The 19720-nt window shown below is 42.4% G+C and overlaps 1 protein-coding gene across 2 annotated transcripts in view; it reads right to left on the minus strand.

The window, feature by feature from the left end:
- Positions 1-17730, minus strand: part of KPNA1 (karyopherin subunit alpha 1) — a 113860-nt gene extending 96130 nt beyond the window's left edge. Inside the window, exon 1 of one of the 2 annotated variants that reach the window (XM_040339175.1) lies at positions 17593-17730. In XM_040339175.1, coding sequence (XP_040195109.1) covers positions 17593-17716 — 124 coding nt within the window. In that variant the 5' untranslated portion in view covers positions 17717-17730. The remainder of the gene's footprint in view (positions 1-17592) is intronic. The other variant, XM_040339176.1, reaches the window with a different exon arrangement.
- Between the last annotated feature and the right edge of the window lie 1990 nt (positions 17731-19720).

Here is a 19720-nt window from a genome sequence, read left to right on the forward strand (position 1 = left end):
ATTCTCCCAATCCTCTTCTGGATCATCCAAATGCTCTCTAGCAAACCTCAGACGGGCCTGGATTTGTCCGATTCGGAAAGAATTTGCAAATTATGGTGGAAAATAAGTATTTGGTCTCCTCTACAAACAAGCAAGATTTCTGTCTCTCACAGACCTGTATCTTCTTCTTTAACCACTTAAGACCCAGACCAAAATGCAGCTAAAGGACCCGGCCTGGTTTTGCGATTCGACACTGCGTCGCTTTAACAGACAATTGCGCGGTCGTGCGACGTGGCTTCCAAACAAAATTGGCATCCTTTATTTCCTCACCATTTTTTTTTATTTTTTGCGCTATAAACAAAAACATAGGAGCGACAATTTTGAAAAAAATGCAATATTTTTTACTTTTTGCTATAATAAATATCCCCCAAAATATATAAAAAAAAAAAAAAAATTTTTCCCTCAGTTTAGGCCGATACGTATTCTTCTACCTATTATTGGTGGAAAAAAAAAAAATCGCAATAAGCGTTTATCGGTTGGTTTGCGCAAAATTTATAGCGTTTACAAAATAGGGGATAGTTTTATTGCATTTTTATTTTTTACTACCAATGGCGGCGATCAGCGATTTTTTTCGTGACTGCGACATTATGGCGGACACTTCGGACAATTTTGACACATTTTTGGGACCATTGTCATTTAATATGCATTGTTTATTGTGAAAATGACAATTGCAGTTTGTGAGTTAACCACAAGGGGGCGCTGATGGGGTTATGTGTGACCTCAAGTGTGTTTACAACTGTAGGGGGGTGTGGCTGTAGGTGTGACATCATCGATTGTGTCCCCCTATAAAAGGGAACACACGATCGATGACTCCGCAACAGGGAAGAACGGGGAAGCTGTGGCGATCGGGTCCGCGGGTCCCGCAGCTTCGGACCGGGTCGCGGGAGAGCGCCTGCGACCCACGGCTGGGTACTAGCACAGCACATACATGTGCCCAGCGGTGCCATACTGCCAACGTAAATGTGCAAGAAGCGGTCCTTAAGTGGTTAAGAGGCTCTTCTGTCCTCCACTCATTTTCTGTATTAATGGCTCCTGTTTGAACTTGTTATCAGTATAAAAGACGCCCGTCCACAACCTCAAAACAGTCGCACTCCAAACTCCACTATGGTGAAGACCAAAGATCTGTCCAAGGACCAGAAACACAATTGTAGACCTGCACCAGGCTGGGAAGACTGAATCTGCAATAGGCAAGCAGCTTGGTGTGAAGAAATCAATAATTAGAAAATGGAAGACATACAAGACCACTCATAATCTCCCTTGATCTGGGGCTCCACGCAAGATCTCACCCCGTGGGGGCAAAATGATTACGAGAACGGTGAGCAAAAATCCCAGAACCACACGGGGGGACCTAGTGAATGACCTGCAGAGAGCTGGGACCAACGTAACAAAGGCTACCATCAGTAACACACTACGCTGCCAGGGACTCAGATCCTGCAGTGCCAGACGTGTCCCCCTGCTTAAAGCGGGGGTTCACCCTTAGAGGGCACTTTTCCCCCTTAGATTCCTGCTCGTTTTCTCTAGGGGAATCGGCTATTTGTTTTAAAATATGTGCAGTACTTACCCGTTTACGAGATGCATCCTCTCCGTCGCTTCCGGGTATGGGCTGCGGGAATGGGCGTTCCTTCTTGATTGACAGTCTTCCGAGAGGCTTCCGACGGTCGCATCCATCGCGTCACGATTTTCCGAAAGAAGCCGAACGTCGGTGCGCAGGCGCAGTATAGAGCCGCACCGACGTTCGGCTTCTTTCGGCTACGAGTGACGCGATGGATGCGACCGTCGGAAGCCTCTCGGAAGAATGTCAATCAAGAAGGAACGCCCGCTCCCGAAGACCCATACTCGGAAGCGACGGAAGAAGATGCAGCTCGAAAACGGGTAAGTACTGCTCATATTTTAATACAAATAGCCGATTCCCCTAGACACAACGAGCAGGAATCTAAGGGGAGAAAAAAAAAATTTAATAAAATGGGTGAACTCCCGCTTTAAGCCAGTACATGTCCAGGCCCGTCTGAGGTTTGCTAGAGAGCATTTGGATGATCCAGAAGATGATTGGGAGAAGGTATGCCCTTAGCTGTCTCCTCCTATACGGATCGCGTAATTTTAAAGCATAACATGTTAGGTATCCATTTACTTGGCATAACCTCATCCTTCACATTATGCAAAAAAAAAAAAGGCTAACTTTTACTGTTTTTTTTTCCTACTGCACAAAACAGTTTTTCTTAAAAAAAAACAAAAAAAACACATTTAAAAAATGAGTGCGATAAAAAGTTGCAACGACACCATTTTATTCCCTCGGGTCTTTGCTAAAAAAATAAATAAAAAAACATATATATATTAGTGCTGTCAAACGATTAAAATTTTTAATCGCGATTAATCGCATTAATGTCATAGTTAACTCACGATTAATCGCTCTAATTTATGACGAATTTCCCCACAAATATCGCACAATTCTGCAAGTGATTATAATTTATTATCGCTGTTTTCTAGCTGATCTAAAACCATTTTTGACATAAAGGGACACTTTTGGACAATCTACAGTTTTTCAGGCAGAAAGAATAGTTTTTATTGTATAAAAGTACATGTAGGACACTGGGCAGACCACTAGGGACAAGGGGGGTGTGTATTTTTTACATACAGTACTGTAATCTATAAGATTACAGTATACTGTGTGTATTGTGTTTGTTTACTTTTTTAAATTTGGCGCCGTTCTCCGCTCCCGTGCGTCGTAACGTCGCAGGGAACGGAGCTCGGCGGCACACAGGCACTGTGAATCGAGCGAGGAGGACCCGCCAAGCGAGGAGGACCCGCCAAGCGAGGAGGACCCGCCAAGCGAGGAGGACCCGCCAAGCAAGGAGGACCCGCCAAGCAAGGAGGACCCGCCAAGCAAGGAGGACCCGCCAAGCAAGGAGGACCCGCTCGATCACACAGCGGGGTGGCATCGCTGGATCCAGGGACAAGGTGAGTAACTTGTCTGTGAATCCAGCGAAAAGGTAAGCCGCGCCGCGCCGCTGCACACTCGGCATGTCCACCCCGAGGGCTCCTGCGTTAATCGCGCGATAAAAATATTGACGGCGTTAACATGGGTTTGCGTTAACGCCGTTAATATCGCGTTTAACGCACAGCCCTAATATATATATATATATATATATATATATATATATATATATATATATATATATATATATATATATATATATATATATATATATATATATATATATATACACACATACACACACACACACATATACACACACACACACACACACACACACACACACACACACACATATGTGTATGTATGTAGATTCATAAAGACTTACGACGGGCGTATCAGTAGATACGCCGTCGTAAGTCCGAATCCCCGCCGTCGTATATTTAAGCGTATTCTCAAACCGAGATACGCTTAAATATTGCTAAGATACGACCGGCGTAAGTCTCCTACGCCGTCGTATCTTAACTGCATATTCACGCTGGCCGCTAGGGGCGTGTACGCTGATTTACGCCTAGAATATGTAAATCCGCTAGATACGCCTATTCACGAAACGTACGCCTGGCCGTCGCAGTAAAGATACGCCGTTTACGTAAGGGGTTTTCAGGCGTAAAGATAAAACACCAAAAACATGGCGCAGCCAATGTTAAGTATGGACGTCGGGAATCGCGTCAAATTTTTCCAAATTTACGCCGTTTGCGCAACTCGTCCGTGAATGGCGCTGGCCGTAATTTACATTCACGTCGAAAGCATGACGATTTGCCGACGTCATTTGGAGCATGCGCACTGGGATACGTCCACGAACGGCACATGCGCCGTTCGATCGAAATGTCATTTACGTGGGGTCACAGTTAATATACATAAAACACGCCCACAGCTTCAACATTTGAATTAGGCGGGCTTACACCGGCCCTAATACGCTACGCCGCCGTAACTTTGGCGGCAAAATCTTTGAAAATACCAAACTCGCCTCTCAAAGTTACGGCGGCGTAGTGTATAGGAGATACGCTACGCCCGCCTAAAGGTACGTGAATCTACCCCATAATGTTTGGGGGTTCCGAGTAATTTTCAAAAAACAAATATAATTTTTTTCATGTAGGTGCGAAGTGTCAGAATTTGCCTGGGTTGCAACTGGTTAATATGCGGACCAAGCTGGCCAGCCAAAGTGCCGATGACTGGCTGAGAATAAAACGATGACTTTTTTATATTATAGCATTGAACACGAGTAATGCAACGAGGGACAGCACCGCGTTCTAAATATAGATGATGACATCACTGATCTCTAAATATAATCTGCACCAAGAATGACATTGCACGGGGAGAATCTATTATTGTGCTGTAGACGGATACAATGCAGAATTTACATTTGCTGCCATTGCGGACGTGTGAAGGAGCGGGATTTGGGTCGTGGTCCTCATTCTTCTTCATTATATAAATGAGTCACTGGCCCAGAAAATGAAGGACTGACATTGAGGGGAATCGAGGGGGAAATGTGGCGTGTTTTTACCATCCTCCGATCTTCCCGGCATCATACAGAATTCATTGCAGGGGCATCGAAGAGCTTCAGCTGCTTCTACATTGTCAGCAGGGGGAGGGGAGGGGGGGGTATGCACAGTGTAGCAGCCAGGAATGCATGCGAATCTCACAAGCCGACGGTCAGCTTTAAGAAACCGTCAGATCGCTCCCACAGACCCCCCCGGACCCCCCAATGTTTATTGGACTCAGCTATCCCACCATGCGAGCCCAAAACACACATGATTATTGGCGACACCAGGTAGAAGGGAACGACGACACAAGTGAATGCTCGAGCTCAGTGAGGTTGGATGGAGAGCGTTTGTGAACAGCAGTTTTCAGTTCTTTCCACAGATTCTCGATTGGATTCAGGTCTGGACTTTGACTTGGCCATTCTAACACCGGGATATGTTTATTTGTGAACCATTCCATTGTAGATTTTGCTTTATGTTTTGGATCAGTGGCCCAGATTCAGCATAGCTTGCGCTATATTTGCGGGGGAGCAGGGCAACGATTTTGCCCTGCGCCCCCGCAAATATTTTGCGCTGCCCTCGATTCACGGAGCAGTAGCTCTGTGAACTGCGAGGGCGCGCCGGCAAATTTGCCCGGCGTAAGCGCGTGCAAGTTAAAGTGCCTTATGCCACAGTCGGTGTAACGAGGTTCCTGAATCAGGAGCACTCGTTACACCGGAGCAAGTAAGAAATTGCGCCGTGTAACTTATGGTTACACGGGCGCAATTGCTTCTTGAATCTGGGCCATTGTCTTGTTGGAAGACAAATCTCCATCCCAGTCTCAGGTCTTTTGCAGACTCCATCAGGTTTTCTTCCAGAATGGTCCTGTATTTGGCTCCATCCATCTTCCCATCAATTTTAACCATCTTCCCTGTCCCTGCTGAAGAAAAGCAGGCCCAAACCATGATGCTGCCACCACCATGTTTCACAGTGGGGATGGTGTGTTCAGGGTGATGAGCTGGGTTGCTTTTACGCCAAACATAACGTTTTGCATTATTGCCAAAAAGTTTGAATTTGGTTTCATCTGACCAGAGCACCTTCTTCCACATGTTTGGTGTGTCTCCCAGGTGGCTCGTGGGAAACTTTAAACTACACTTTTTATGGATATCTTTAAGAAATGGCTTTCTTCTTGCCACTCTTCCATAAAGGCCAGATTTGTGCAGTATGGAGTGTGCAGTATGGACAGAGTCTCCCACCTCAGCTGTAGATCTCTGCAGTTCATCCAGAGTGATCATGGGCCTCTTGGCTGCATCTCTGATCAGTCTTCTCCTTGTATGAGCTGAAAGTTTAGAGGGACGGCCAGGTCTTCGTAGATTTGCAGTGGTCTGATACTCCTTCCATTTCAATATTATCGCTTGCACAGTGCTCCTTGGGATGTTTAAAGCTTGGGAAATCTTTTTGTATCCAAATCCGGCTTTAAACTTCTCCACAACAGTATCTCGGACCTGCCTGGTGTGTTCCTTGTTCTTCATGATGCTCTCTGCGCTTTAAACGGACCTCTGAGACTATCACAGTGCAGGTGCATTTATACGGAGAATTGATTACACACAGGTGGATTCTATTTATCATCGTTAGTCATTTAGGTCAACATTGGATCATTCAGAGATCCTCACTGAACTTCTGGAGAGAGTTTGCTGCACTGAAAGTAAAGGGGCTGAATCATTTTTCACGCCCAATTTTTCAGTTTTTTATTTGTTAAAAAAGTTTGAAATATCCATTAAATTTCGTTCCACTTCATGATTGTGTCCCACTTGTTGTTGATTCTTCAAAAAAAAAAAATACAGTTTTATATCTTTATGTTTGAAGCCTGAAATGTGGCAAAAGGTCGCAAAGTTCAAGGGGGCCGAATACTTTCGCAAGGCACTGTATACACAGAGATCATAGGCTTTCCAGCGAAATAAAAGGCAGTGTTTACATCTGCCAGCGCTGGAGGTAGCGTCATGGCGTCATCTTCAGCCTCCGAGGGTCATAGAGTTGGCCTGGGATCATCTAGTCCACAGGCAGCTCTATGGTAAACTGGATTTATTCTCCAGCTCTCCAATTGCACTGGAGAGAGCAGAAAAGCACCAGTGCCAAATGGACCCCCTGCCCCCAACACCATGTTGGGGGTTCTTCTTCCCACCTGACGCAGTTGTCAGAATTTAAAATCAGCATCGCTGTGCGAGCTCCGCCCCCGAGTGCAGTGTCATTCATTAGCTGAGATCTGTGAATGAAAAGACTACAAGTCACATCTTCCATCACAGCGGACAGAGTTGTAGTTCTCCATGGAATACACATGCAGTGATTACAGTGCTCACAGTCCATTGACACTTCCTCCAGCTCTCTAACTGAAAGTCCTGTATCTTAGTACAGACAAAAGAGCTGGAGGAAGAGTCTGCAGGAGGCTGACATTGCACCCATGATCCACTGATTGCGGTTGCAATGGTTTGCAGGCTGATTTGCATGGGGAGAAATCACGCTTTTTATGTTTATGTTCTCTACCAGAGTCAACAGTATAATGCCATGTATCAGCAACATAGTAACAAAGCCAAAAGTTCCAGTCAAGGAGGAGCACAATACGGATTGTTGTTATAAGGGTGCATTTGTGTGCTTTCCCCTCGATGACAATTCCCTCGAAGATCAGGAAACGTGTCAAGCGATATCTTAGCAGTGTTCAGGTCACACATAGTTGGTGTGATAACAATAAAAGGAATAGTAAACACGGTAGTAGTGTATGAGTAATACATGGTGATAGCAGAAAGTGAAAGGTGATATCAGATAGTAACACGGAGAGGAGACCTCGCTGCACACTTCATCCATGGCGGCAGACAAAAGCTCAGCTACACGTCCCTCAGCCAGGTGAGGCCACGTCTCTAAGATGCCAAAAGCACCATTTCCTATGACATCGCTTGGCAGGTGAAGGAGGAGGTTCCATCATACGAGAAGGTCAAGTGAAGGAAGTTCATACAGAAAGTTTGGAACGCCTACATATGGTCCATTTTCAAATATACAGATATCCTCGGCAATGGCAAGAATCAAGAGGAGGGGAGGCAGCGGCCGCAATGGCGCTGATCAAGGGGAGGAGGCGGCAATGGCGCTGATCAAGGGGAGGAGGCGGCAATGGCGCTGATCAAGGGGAGGAGGCGGCAATGGCGCTGATCAAGGGGAGGAGGCGGCAATGGCGCTGATCAAGGGGAGGAGGCGGCGGCGGCAATGTCGCTGATCAAGGGGAGGAGGCGGCGGCGGCAATGTCGCTGATCAAGGGGAGGAGGCGGCGGCGGCAATGTCGCTGATCAAGGGGAGGAGGCGGCGGCGGCAATGTCGCTGATCAAGGGGAGGAGGCGGCGGCAATGGCGCTGATCAAGGGGAGGAGGCGGCGGCAATGGCGCTGATCAAGGGGCGGCAATGGCGCTGATCAAAAGGAGGTGGCGGCAATGGCACTGATCAAGGGGAGGAGGCGGCGGCGGCAATGTCGCTGATCAAGGGGAGGAGGCGCGGCGGCAATGTCGCTGATCAAGGGGAGGAGGCGCGGCGGCAATGTCGCTGATCAAGGGGAGGAGGCGCGGCGGCAATGTCGCTGATCAAGGGGAGGAGGCGGCGGCAGCAATGTCGCTGATGAAGGGGAGGAGGCGGCGGCGATAATGTCGCTGATCAAGGGAAGGAGGCGGCGGCAGTGGCGCTGATCAAGGGGAGGAGGCGGCGGCAATGGCGCTGATCAAGGGGAGGAGAAGGCGGCAGTGGTGCTGATCAAGGGGAGGAGGCGGCGGCGGCAATGGCGCTGATCAAGAGGACATACACCCATCAATAAAGTCTTAATGATCTTAGAGGGGTCTCAATCTAATGCCAAAGCTGCTTTTACTGTATAACCCCTCTGGGGTCACATTAGTATCGTTCTTATTGTGTGTGTAATGTGATCTCTCTGTCTGTATTATGATATATCTCTCTTATACCCCATACACACGATCCGAATATCGTACGAAAAATGTCGTCTGAGGAAGAATCGTACGATAATTGGATCGTTAGCACAGAGCTTTCAAGAGCCGATCACGACAGTTCATCCGATATTATTTTATCGGACAATACCAGATCGTACGGTTTTCGTTTAGTCAGTACAGTTGTCGTCCGAAAATACAACACAACACGTGACATCACTTCCGATTTTTTTTCCCATCGTACGAGAATTTTCGTGACTTTAGTAACCTATTTAATTTCTACTTGCGACTATTAAGTGAAAAAAAAGTTGTACGATATTCAGATCATGTGTACGCGGCATTTTTAGAGTTGAGACTTAGGCGTTTTTCTGCTCTAACAGAGCTTTATAATCAGTAATAAACACTCCACAAATATTCCTAATCTATTCTATAATATAGCAAATATTATTCTGCTGGTAATAACTTTATACAATTATATCTGACCCAATCTAACTGTAAATAATAATTTTCCTCTACAGCTTTCATAGTTACTGGGCTAGATTCAGCAAAGAATTACGCCGGCGTATCCATAGATACGCCACGTAAATTCAAAGCTGCGCCGGCGTATCTACTTTCTGTATTCAGAAAGCTAGATACGCCGACATTAGCCTAAGATCCGACTGGCGTAATTCTATTACGCCGTCGTATCTTAGGGTACATTCTCACGCTGGCCGCTAGGTGGCGCGTCCGTTGTTTTCGGCGTAGAATATGCAAATTACCTAGTTACGCATGCGCCGTTCGTAAAAAACACGTGGTCAACCTAATTTAAATAAAACACGCCCCCCTAAACATCATTTGAATGACGCGCGCTTACGCCGGCCCCATTTACGCTACACCGCGTAAGTTAGGAGGCAAGTGCTTTGTGAATACAGCACTTGCCTCTTAAACTTACGGCGGCGCAGTGTAAATACGATACGCTGCGGCGCCGTAAGGGGCGCAGCTACGTGAATCTAGCCCACTATTAGCAAAAACTATGATAGCTGTAGGGATACTTAAACCACTTAAGACCCGGACCAAAATGCAGGTAAAGGACCCGGACAGTTTTTGCGATTCGGCACTGCGTCGCTTTAACTGACAATTGCGCGGTCGTGCGACGTGGCTCCCAAACAAAATTGGCGTCCTTTTTTTCCCCCACAAATAGAGCTTTCTTTTGGTGGTATTTGATCACCTCTGCGTTTTTTTGTTTTTTTTTTGCGCTATAAACAAAAATAGAGCGACAATTTTGAAAAAAAATGCAATATTTTTTACTTTTTGCTATAATAAATATCCCCCAAAAATATATATATATATATATATATATATATATATATAAAAAAAATTTCCTCAGTTTAGGCCGATACGTATTCGTTTACCTATTTTTGGTAAAAAAAAAAAAAAAAATCGCAATAAGCGTTTATCGATTGGTTTGCGCAAAATTTATAGCGTTTACAAAATAGGGGATAGTTTTATGGCATTTTTATTAATATTTTTATTTTTTTTACTACTAATGGCGGCGATCAGCGATTTTTTTCGTGACTGCGACATTATGGCGGAGACATCGGACAATTTTGACACATTTTTGGGACAATTGTCATTTTCACAGCGAAAAGTGCTATAAAAATGCAATGATTACTGTGAAAATGACAATTGCAGTTTGGGAGTCAACCACTAGGGGGCACTGTATGGGTTAAGTGTGACCTCATATGTGTTTCTAACTGTAGGGGGGCGGGGCTGGACGTGTGACGTCATTGATCGCCTTTCCCTATATCAGGGAACACACGATCAATGACAGCGCCACAGAGAAGAACGGGGAAGCTGTGTTTACACACATCTCTCCCCGTTCTTAAGCTCCGGGGACCGATTGCGGGACTCCAGCAGCGATCGGGGCCGCGGGTCCCGGAGCTTCAAACCGAGACACGGGCGCGCGACCCACAGCGGGGCATTTAACAATCACGTACGGGTACGTGATTGTGCCCAGCCGTGCCATTCTGCCGACGTATATCTGCGTTAGGTGGTCTTTAAGTGGTTAATAACCTATCACAGTATACTGGTTCCCTTCAAAGCTACCAGTATAACTCCTATGCGTTAGATCTCCATGATTACTCGTTATCACAATTATTTATTTTTTCCCTTACGATCTTGACAAAGTATTTCCCGATCTTTCTATGCAGAGAATTCTCTCTGCTCTGCTGAAGCCGACAGACATAAAAAAAAAACACAACAGATAGTCTGCCAAGTATCACAGTCAGGAAACCAAGTATAAACATTGTAACAATTTGTTCTTTAGACCGCTTTCACACTGGGGCGCGGGCGGCGTTGGTGGTAAAGCGCTGCTATTTTTAGCAGCACTTTACTGTCGTTTTTGCGGAAGGTATTCGGCCGCTAGAGCGGCGCTTTTAACCCCCCGCTAGCAGCCGGGAAAAGGGCTGAAACCGCCGAACGCCGCGCAGCCCATTCATTTCAATAGGCAGGAGCGGTATACACACCGCTCCAAAGATGCTGCTTACAGGAGTTTTTTTACGTCCTGCCAGCGCACCGCTCCAGTGTGAAAACCCTCGGGGCCCTCACACTGACACTGCAGGGGAGCCGTTTTACAGGCGCTATTTTTAGCCCAAAAGCGCCTGAAAAATTCCCCCAGTGTGAAAGGGATCTTAGATCAAAGGAATATCTTTTTCTGACATTTGTTGGTTTCAAGTTAAAATCATTTTTTTTTTTTTGCTAGAAAATTACATAGAACTATATATATATATATATATATATATATATATATATATATATATATATATATATATATATATATATATATATATATATATATATATATATATATATATATATATATATATACACACATACATACATACACACACACCCTAGAGAATAAAATGGAGGTTGTTGCAATAGATTATGTCACACTGTAATTGCGCAGCAGTTTTTCAAATGCAATTTTTTTTTGAAAAAAAATACACTTTAACCACTTAAGACCCGGACCTTTATGCAGGTAAAGGACCTGGCCAGTTTTTGCGCTTTTTATTCTTTTTTTTTTACTACCAATGCCCGCGATCACCAATTTTTTTCGTGACTGCGACATTATGGCGGACACTTCGGACAATTTTTGGGAACATTGTAATTTTTACAGCAAAAAAAGCTATAAAAATGCACCGATTACTGTGAAAATGACAATTGCAGTTTGGGAGTTAACCTCTAAGGGGCGCTGTAGGGGTTTTGTGTGACCTCATATGTTTTTGTAACTGTAGGGGGGCGGTGCTGGACGTGTGACGTCATTGATCGTGTTTCCCTATATCAGGGAACACACGATCAATGTAACTGCCTCTGTGAAGAACGGGGAAGCTGTGTTTACACACACCTCTCCCCGTTCTTCAGCTCCGGGGACAAATCTCGGGACTCCGGCATCGATCGGGTCGCGGGCGCGCGACCCACGGCTGGGCACTTAAAGAGGACGTACAGTTTCGTGCTTGTGATCAGCCGTGCCATTTTGCCGACGTATATATGCAGGAGGCGGTGCTTAAGTAGTTAAAACGTTCCTCTACCGCCCATTGTCATATGACGTCCTGGGCAGCCCGGCCCATCTGGGGGGGGGGGGGGGGCGCTCGCGTGACCCAGTGCGCATGCCCGGCGGCTGCAATGTCCGCCGGACACCCGCGACTGCCCGCAATCACAGCAGGACCGTGGGTCTGTGTGTGTAAACACACAGACCCACGGTCTTGTCAGGTGAGATCGATGCGTGTTCCTTGTACAGAGGAAAACCGATCGGTCTCCTCCCCTTGCGAGTCCCCCTACAGTTAGAATCACACACTAGAGAACATATTTACCCCTTCAGCACCCCCTAGTGTTAACCCCCTTCCCTGCCAGTCACATTTACACAGTAATCAGTGCAGTTTTATAGCACTAATCGCTGTATAAATGTGAATGGTCCCAAAAATGTGTCAAATGTGTCCGTCACAATGCCACGGTTACAATAAATAAAAAAAAATAATAATAATAAAAAAAAAAAAAAACGCAGATCGCCGCCATTACTAGAAAAAAAAAAAAAAAAAAAAAAAGACATAAAACTATCCCCTATTTTGTAAACGCTATAACTTTTACGCAAACCAATCGATAAACGCTTATTGCAATTTTTTACCAAAAATAGGTAGAAGAATACGTATCAGCCTAAACTGAGGAAAAAAAATATTTTTTATATATATATATATTTTTGGGGGGATATTAATTACAGCAAAAAGTTAAAAATAGTTTTTTTTTTCAAAATTGTCGCTCTATTTTTGTTTATCAATAGTAATTTGTTTATAGCGCAAAAAATAAAAGCTGCAGAGTTGATCAAATACCACCAAAAGAAAACTATTTGTGGGAAAAAGAGGACGCCAATTTTGTTTGGGAGCCATGTCGCACGACCGCGCAATTGTCAGTTAAAGCGTCGCAGTGCCGAATCGCAAAAAGGGGCAAGGTCCTTTAGCTGCATTTTGGTCCTGGCCTTAAAGGGGTTTTCCACCCATTTTGTAAGTTTATAAAAAGTCAGCAGCTACAAAAAGTGTAGCTGCTGGCTTTTAATAAACCGACACTTACCTGATCCACGGCTCCAGCGACGCGCCGGACAGGGCTCCGCTCCTCGCCCCCCCTCGCCGGCCGGCGTCTTCATGCTCAGTGTGGGCACCCAGCCGTGACAGCTTTCGGCTTCACGGCCGGGCACCCACTGCGCATGCGCGAGCGGCGCGGCCCGGCACCGTCTGATTGGACAGGCGATCGCTGAGGACCTGTCACGTGTCCTGGGCGATCGCCTACAGCAGCCCCTTCCTGTAGGTGATTAAGCTTAATCGTCTGCCCGGAAGGAGGAAGTTGGACAGGAAGTCCCACTCCTACTGAAGACCCCACCCCCCCCCCCCCCCCCAAAAAAATTACATGCCAAATGTGGCATGTAAGGGGGTGAGGAGTGGGATAAGCGGAAGTTCCAAATTTGGGTGGAACTCCGCTTTAAGTGGTTATGAGAATGTCAGGCTGTCTATGTAAACAAGGCAGACCGTCATTCCATGAGTTATGGATCCTGTGAAGCAGAAACACTGATCCATGTCTTCAAGTAGTAAAAGCACCTCCCCCGCAGTCAGTAATCACTCCCTAGGAACCCATTTAACCCCCTTTGATCACCCCTAATTTTAACACCTTCCCGGTCAGTGTCATTAGTACAGTGACAGCGCATATTTTTAGCACTGATCACTGTATTGGTGTCACTGGTCCCCACAAAGTGTCAGATGTCCGATTTATCTGCCGCAATATTGCAGTCCTGCTATAAAAGTCGATGATCGCCTCCGTTACTAGTAAAAAAAAAAAAAAATATCCTCTATTTTGTAGACGCTATAACTTTTTTTTTTTTTTGGCGCTATAAACAAAAAAAGAGTGACAATTTGGGGGGGGGGGGGGAACTTTCTGCTATAAAACATCCAATAAAAAAAAATAAAAAATAAAAAAAAATGTCTTTATCAATTTAGGTCAATATGCTACATGGGTTTTAAAAAAATCGCAATCAATATTCGCTTATTGGGATTTTTTTTAAACAAAAACCATGTAGCATATTGACCTACATTGATGAAGACATTCTTTTTTTTTTTATTGGATGTTTTATAGCAGAAAGTTTTTTTTTTCTAAAATTTTTGCTCTTTTTTTTGTTTAAAGCGCAAAAAAAAAATGCAGAGGTGATCAAATATCACCTAAAGAAAGCTCTATTTGTGAGGGGGAAAAAAAAAGGACATCAATTTTATTTGTGTACAGCGTTGCACGACCGCGCAATTGTCAGTTAAAGTAACACAGTGCCGTCCAGAAGGCGGGGGGGGGGGGGGGGGAATCTTCCGGAGCTAAAGTGATTAAAGGACGTCCGCCCTGTAAAACTCATCCATGGATTTTACAGGGAAGCATTTTTCTTGAGCTTTTTAGGCGCTTGTTATTTAAAAAAAAAAAAACATCATACTTACCTCCTCAGTGTAGTTGGTTTTGCATGAAACAGCCCGGATCCTCCTCTTCTCGGGCCCCTGGTGCTCTTGGCTCCTCCCTCCCGCTGGGTGCCCCCACTCAGCAAGCAGCTTGCTATGGGGGGGGACACCCAAGCAGCGGCTCTGTGTGTCCCTTCAATCATACACAAAGCCTTTGCTCAGCACGGCCCCTCCATCTCCTAATTGGCTCACACTGGCTGTGACTGACAGCAGCGGAAGCCATTGGCTGCCAAAAGTCAAATCAGGAGTGCGAGTCCCCGGAGAGCCAAGGCCCTTGTGGACATCGATGGATCGAGAGGGGGCTCAGGTAAGTATTAGAGGGGCATTTTTTGAATGCATGCAAGGTAAAAAAAAAAAAAACTGTACAACCACAGGAATAATAATATGATAATTCTACAGTTACAGAAAAGATCATATGAGTGTATAGAACAATTCTACACTTACAGATAATATGATTGTAAATAATAAAGATCCCTTTCACACTGGGGCCACCCGTGCGTTAGCGGTAACGCGTTGCACGTTTTAGCGGCGCTTTACAGCTGTTAAAAACTCCCGGGTTGCGGCGCTTCCAAAACGCTTTTCAGGCGCTTCCCAATTGCTGCCCATTCCTTCCAATGGGAGTGGTGTATACATCGCCTCCATACCGCCCCCAAAGATGCTGCTTACAGGACTTTGTCCAAGTGCACCCCTCCCACTTCAATGAATGGAAGGCGACTTTCAGGCGCTATTTCCAACGCTAATACACCTGACAACTGCCTCAGTGTAAAAGGGGTCTAATAATAGTACATAGAAGAGATCATGAGATTGTATAGAAGAAGAAGAAGAATAGTATATAATAATAAAGAATAATAGTAGAACATATGATATTATTATAATATACTATCATTAGTTCTATATTATTATATTATTATTTACTATTAGAACATATGATAGTAAATATTATATGTGATATTATTATATATCACATAATAATAATAATAATAATAATAATAATACATAGAATAGATCATATGATTGTAGAATAATAATAAAACATATGAGATTATATACTACCATAGTACATAATAATAATATTATTATTATTATTATTAGATAGTATATTATATATGATCTACTACATTATTAATATTATATACCATCATATGTTCTATTATTATGTTATTATTTACTAATAGAACATAACAAATGATAGTATATAAGAGCGCATATTGTTTATTATTATTATATACTATTATAATAATAATAATAATAATAATAATAATAATAATAAATGATAGCGTATATATAATGTATGATCTACTATTATCATATTTTCTATTATATTATTTACTAGTAGAACATGTTAGTAAATAATAAAATATATGATATACTATCATATGTTTTATTATATCCTATCCCATATTATTATTATTATTATTATTATTATTATTATTATTATATACTATGGGATAGGATACAATAATAAAAAAACATATGATAGTAAATAATAATAACAAAATATATGATATACTATCATGTTCTACTAGTAAATAATAACATAATAATAGAACATATGATAATAATAACAGTAGATCACACATTATATAAACTATCATATATTATTATTATTATAGTATATAATAATAAACAATATGCTCCATTATATACTATCATATGTTATGTTCTATTAGTAAATAACATAATAATAGAACATATGATGGTTAATAAATATAGTAGATCATATATTATATACTATCATATATTATTACTATCATATATTATTACTATCATATATTATTACTATCATATATTATTATTATTATGTACTATGGTAGTATATAATAATATATGTTCTATTATTATTATTATATTATTATTTACTAATACAACATATGATAGTAAATAATAATAGTACATAGAATAAATCGTATGATTGTATATATAATAATACGTGATATTATTATTATTATATACTATCACGTATTATTATATATACAATCATACGATTTATTCTATGTACTATTATTATTTACTATCATATGTTGTATTAGTAAATAATAATATAATAATAATAGAACATATATTATATACTACCATAGTACATAATAATAATAATATTATATGATAGTATATAATATATGATCTACTATATTTATTATTAACCATCATATGTTCTATTATTATGTTATTATTTACTAGTAGAACATGATAATAACAAAATATATGATATACTATTATTTACTATCATATGTTTTATTATTATATCCTATCCCATAGTATATAACAATAATAATAATAATAATAATAATATGGGATAGGATATAATAAAACATATGATAGTATATCATATATTTTATTATTTACTATCATGTTCTACTAGTAAATAATAACATAATAATAGAAAATATGATAATAGTAGATCATACATTATATATACGCTATCATATATTATGATAGTATATAATAATAATAATAAACAATATGCGCTCTTATATACTATCATTTGTTATGTTCTATTAGTAAATAATAACATAATAATAGAACATATGATGGTTTTATAATATTAATAATGTAGTAGATCATATATAATATACTATAATTCATTATTATTATTATTATTATTATATACTAATAGAACATATGATAGAATACAATAATAATACATATGACAGTATATTATAACCAATAATAGATAGAATAGAGGAATATGAGTGGAATGACGGATGATCAGACATGTAGATTATAAATACAGATAATGGGGTGTCATGGAGGAGGATGATATTATTATACAATCCTATGTTTTATTATTATTAATAATGGGGTAATGTGGGGAATGCATGGATTCAATATATAATAATAATAATAATAATAATAGTAGAGGACTCCCATACCATGGATGATGATGATAATAATAATAATAATAATAATAATATGAAGGGGGTGAGGAGATCTCTGTCCTCATACTGATAATGATGAGGAGGATGAATATGATGATGAAGATGAGTCGGGGGGGGGGGAGGAGGACATTGGACTCCCCCCGGCCGGCCGGGTGACACCTCGGCCCCCCCCCCCGCAGAGCCCCGGATGGTACATTCTATACCGGACCCCCCCACCACTCTCTCCCCGTCCCTCACCTGTGTGTGTGTCCCCGCAGTGTTGTCCGGAGTCCCCGCAGTGTCCCGCTCTCCTCCTCCGGTCACAGGCCCTCCTCGCCGCCGCAGCCGGTATTAGCCCTGCGTTGTGAAGAGAACTGCGCATGCGCACCCCTCGCTCCCCATCGACCCTTCTGGTAAAGCGATCTCCGCCTGATGACAGATCGCGTGACGAGACGAGGCTGAACCCTCCCGGCCGCCGTACTCAGGGCCGCCATCTTATTACTCTTAATGGCGCAGCGGCGGCCATATTGGTACTCTCGAGGCCTTCTAAGCTGGGCTGTTTGGTTTCCCGACACAGTAAATCACACGGAATTTACAAATAAAAAATCTAAACACACAATAAAATCACATAGGTGTGAAATGTGAGAATAAGACTAATGAGTTATACAGCAATGGCTCAGCCTTGGCGTACTTTGTCTGTGAAAATGTCACCAGAGTGTGATGAATAAAATTTTTCCTTATTATTCTGGTCATTGCTGTGGGGTGTTTCCTTATTTTTTCATTTTATCTCCAACATGATATTTCTAATTTACTGAAGGATGTATGGCCAAGGCCAGGCCAAGTTTACCTCACACAGAATAATTGTAAGGCTTCAGTCACACGTAGGGTTGCCACCTGTCCAGGATTCACCCAGACAGTTTAGGGTATTGAATCATGTGTCCAGGATTCACCCAGACAGTTTAGGGTATTGAATCACGTGTCCAGGATTCACCTGGACAGTTCAGGGTATTGAATCATGTGTCCGGGTTTAAGTCCACCGCCATCTGATACCTGGACACAATATTCAGACAAGAATGTGTCTCAGAACAGGACCCGACAGGAGGGTGAGGGGGCACTATGTACACCACATTAATAAAAGTCCACTAATACTGGAAGAGAAGTCAATTTTTTTTTCCAGAACCACCCAGGGTGCAAATCGGACAAAATAAGGTGAATTCAAATATCCTCCACCGATCATCAACACACCGGGCCTCTTACCGCAAGTCGTGGACCACTAGATTATAGTTGGTCAAACATGCATAGTATATTCACAAAATAGTCACGTCTCCACCAAAGTAACAAGCACCTGGATCCTGTGCAGCCCTCACGTATGACAGATCCGCAGATTCATACATTAAATGACAGAAAATTACTCCTCATGGTACAGTTTGTCAAACCAATATGTATTTATTCCAATAAGAATTCCAAAGTACTCACATTTTGCATGTTAAAAAGGAGCATGTCATGAGGTAAAAACAGTCATGTGTTTCCAACCAACAAGATGGCCGCGGTCAGCGCATGACGTTGAGCCTGGGATCTGACGTCACGACGATACATGCGCTGACCGCGGCCATCTTGTTGGCTGGAAACATATGACTGTTTTTACCTCATGACATGCTCCTTTTTAACATGCAAAATGTGAGTACTTTGGAATTCTTATTGGAATAAATACATATTGGTTTGACAAACTGTACCATGAGGAGTACTTTGGAATTCTTAATGTTATTGGTTTAACATACTGCACCATGAGGAGTAATTTTCTCTCATTTAATGTATGAACCTGTAGCTCTATCATATGTGAAGGCTGCACAGGATTCAGGCGCTTGTTACTTTGGTGGAAACGTGACTATTTTGTGGATATATTATGCCTGTTTGACCACCTATAATCTAGTGGTTCACTACTTGTGGTAAGAGGCCCGGTGTGTTCATGTTCGGTGGAGGATATTTTTATTCACCTGTTTGTCCGATTTACACCCTGGGTGGTTCTGAAAAAGAAAATGGACTTCCCTTCCAGCATCAGAGGACTTTTATTAATATAATTTATTTAGTGCTGCATATAACCATTTCTTACCTATGTTATTGTTACCAACAATTTTATGTCAGCTGCTCTCTAGAATCTAAGCGCAGTGAATATTTCTTATTTCTATATACACCACATTACTATTCTCTAAGGTAGTGGACCCTACGGCTGACTGCTGTGGATGGAACTCTGGGTGGATAAGGAAGGTGGGTCCAAATGAGTACCAACATGGATCACACAGGGAGCTAGAGCATAAGATAAGATTCCCCAGGGTGCAGAATCTAAGAGCCAGCAGGTGTTCACCAGAGTCTCTAGTGGTGAGGATGG

This window comes from Rana temporaria, chromosome 2, assembly GCF_905171775.1.
Source record: "Rana temporaria chromosome 2, aRanTem1.1, whole genome shotgun sequence".
NCBI lineage: Eukaryota > Metazoa > Chordata > Amphibia > Anura > Ranidae > Rana > Rana temporaria.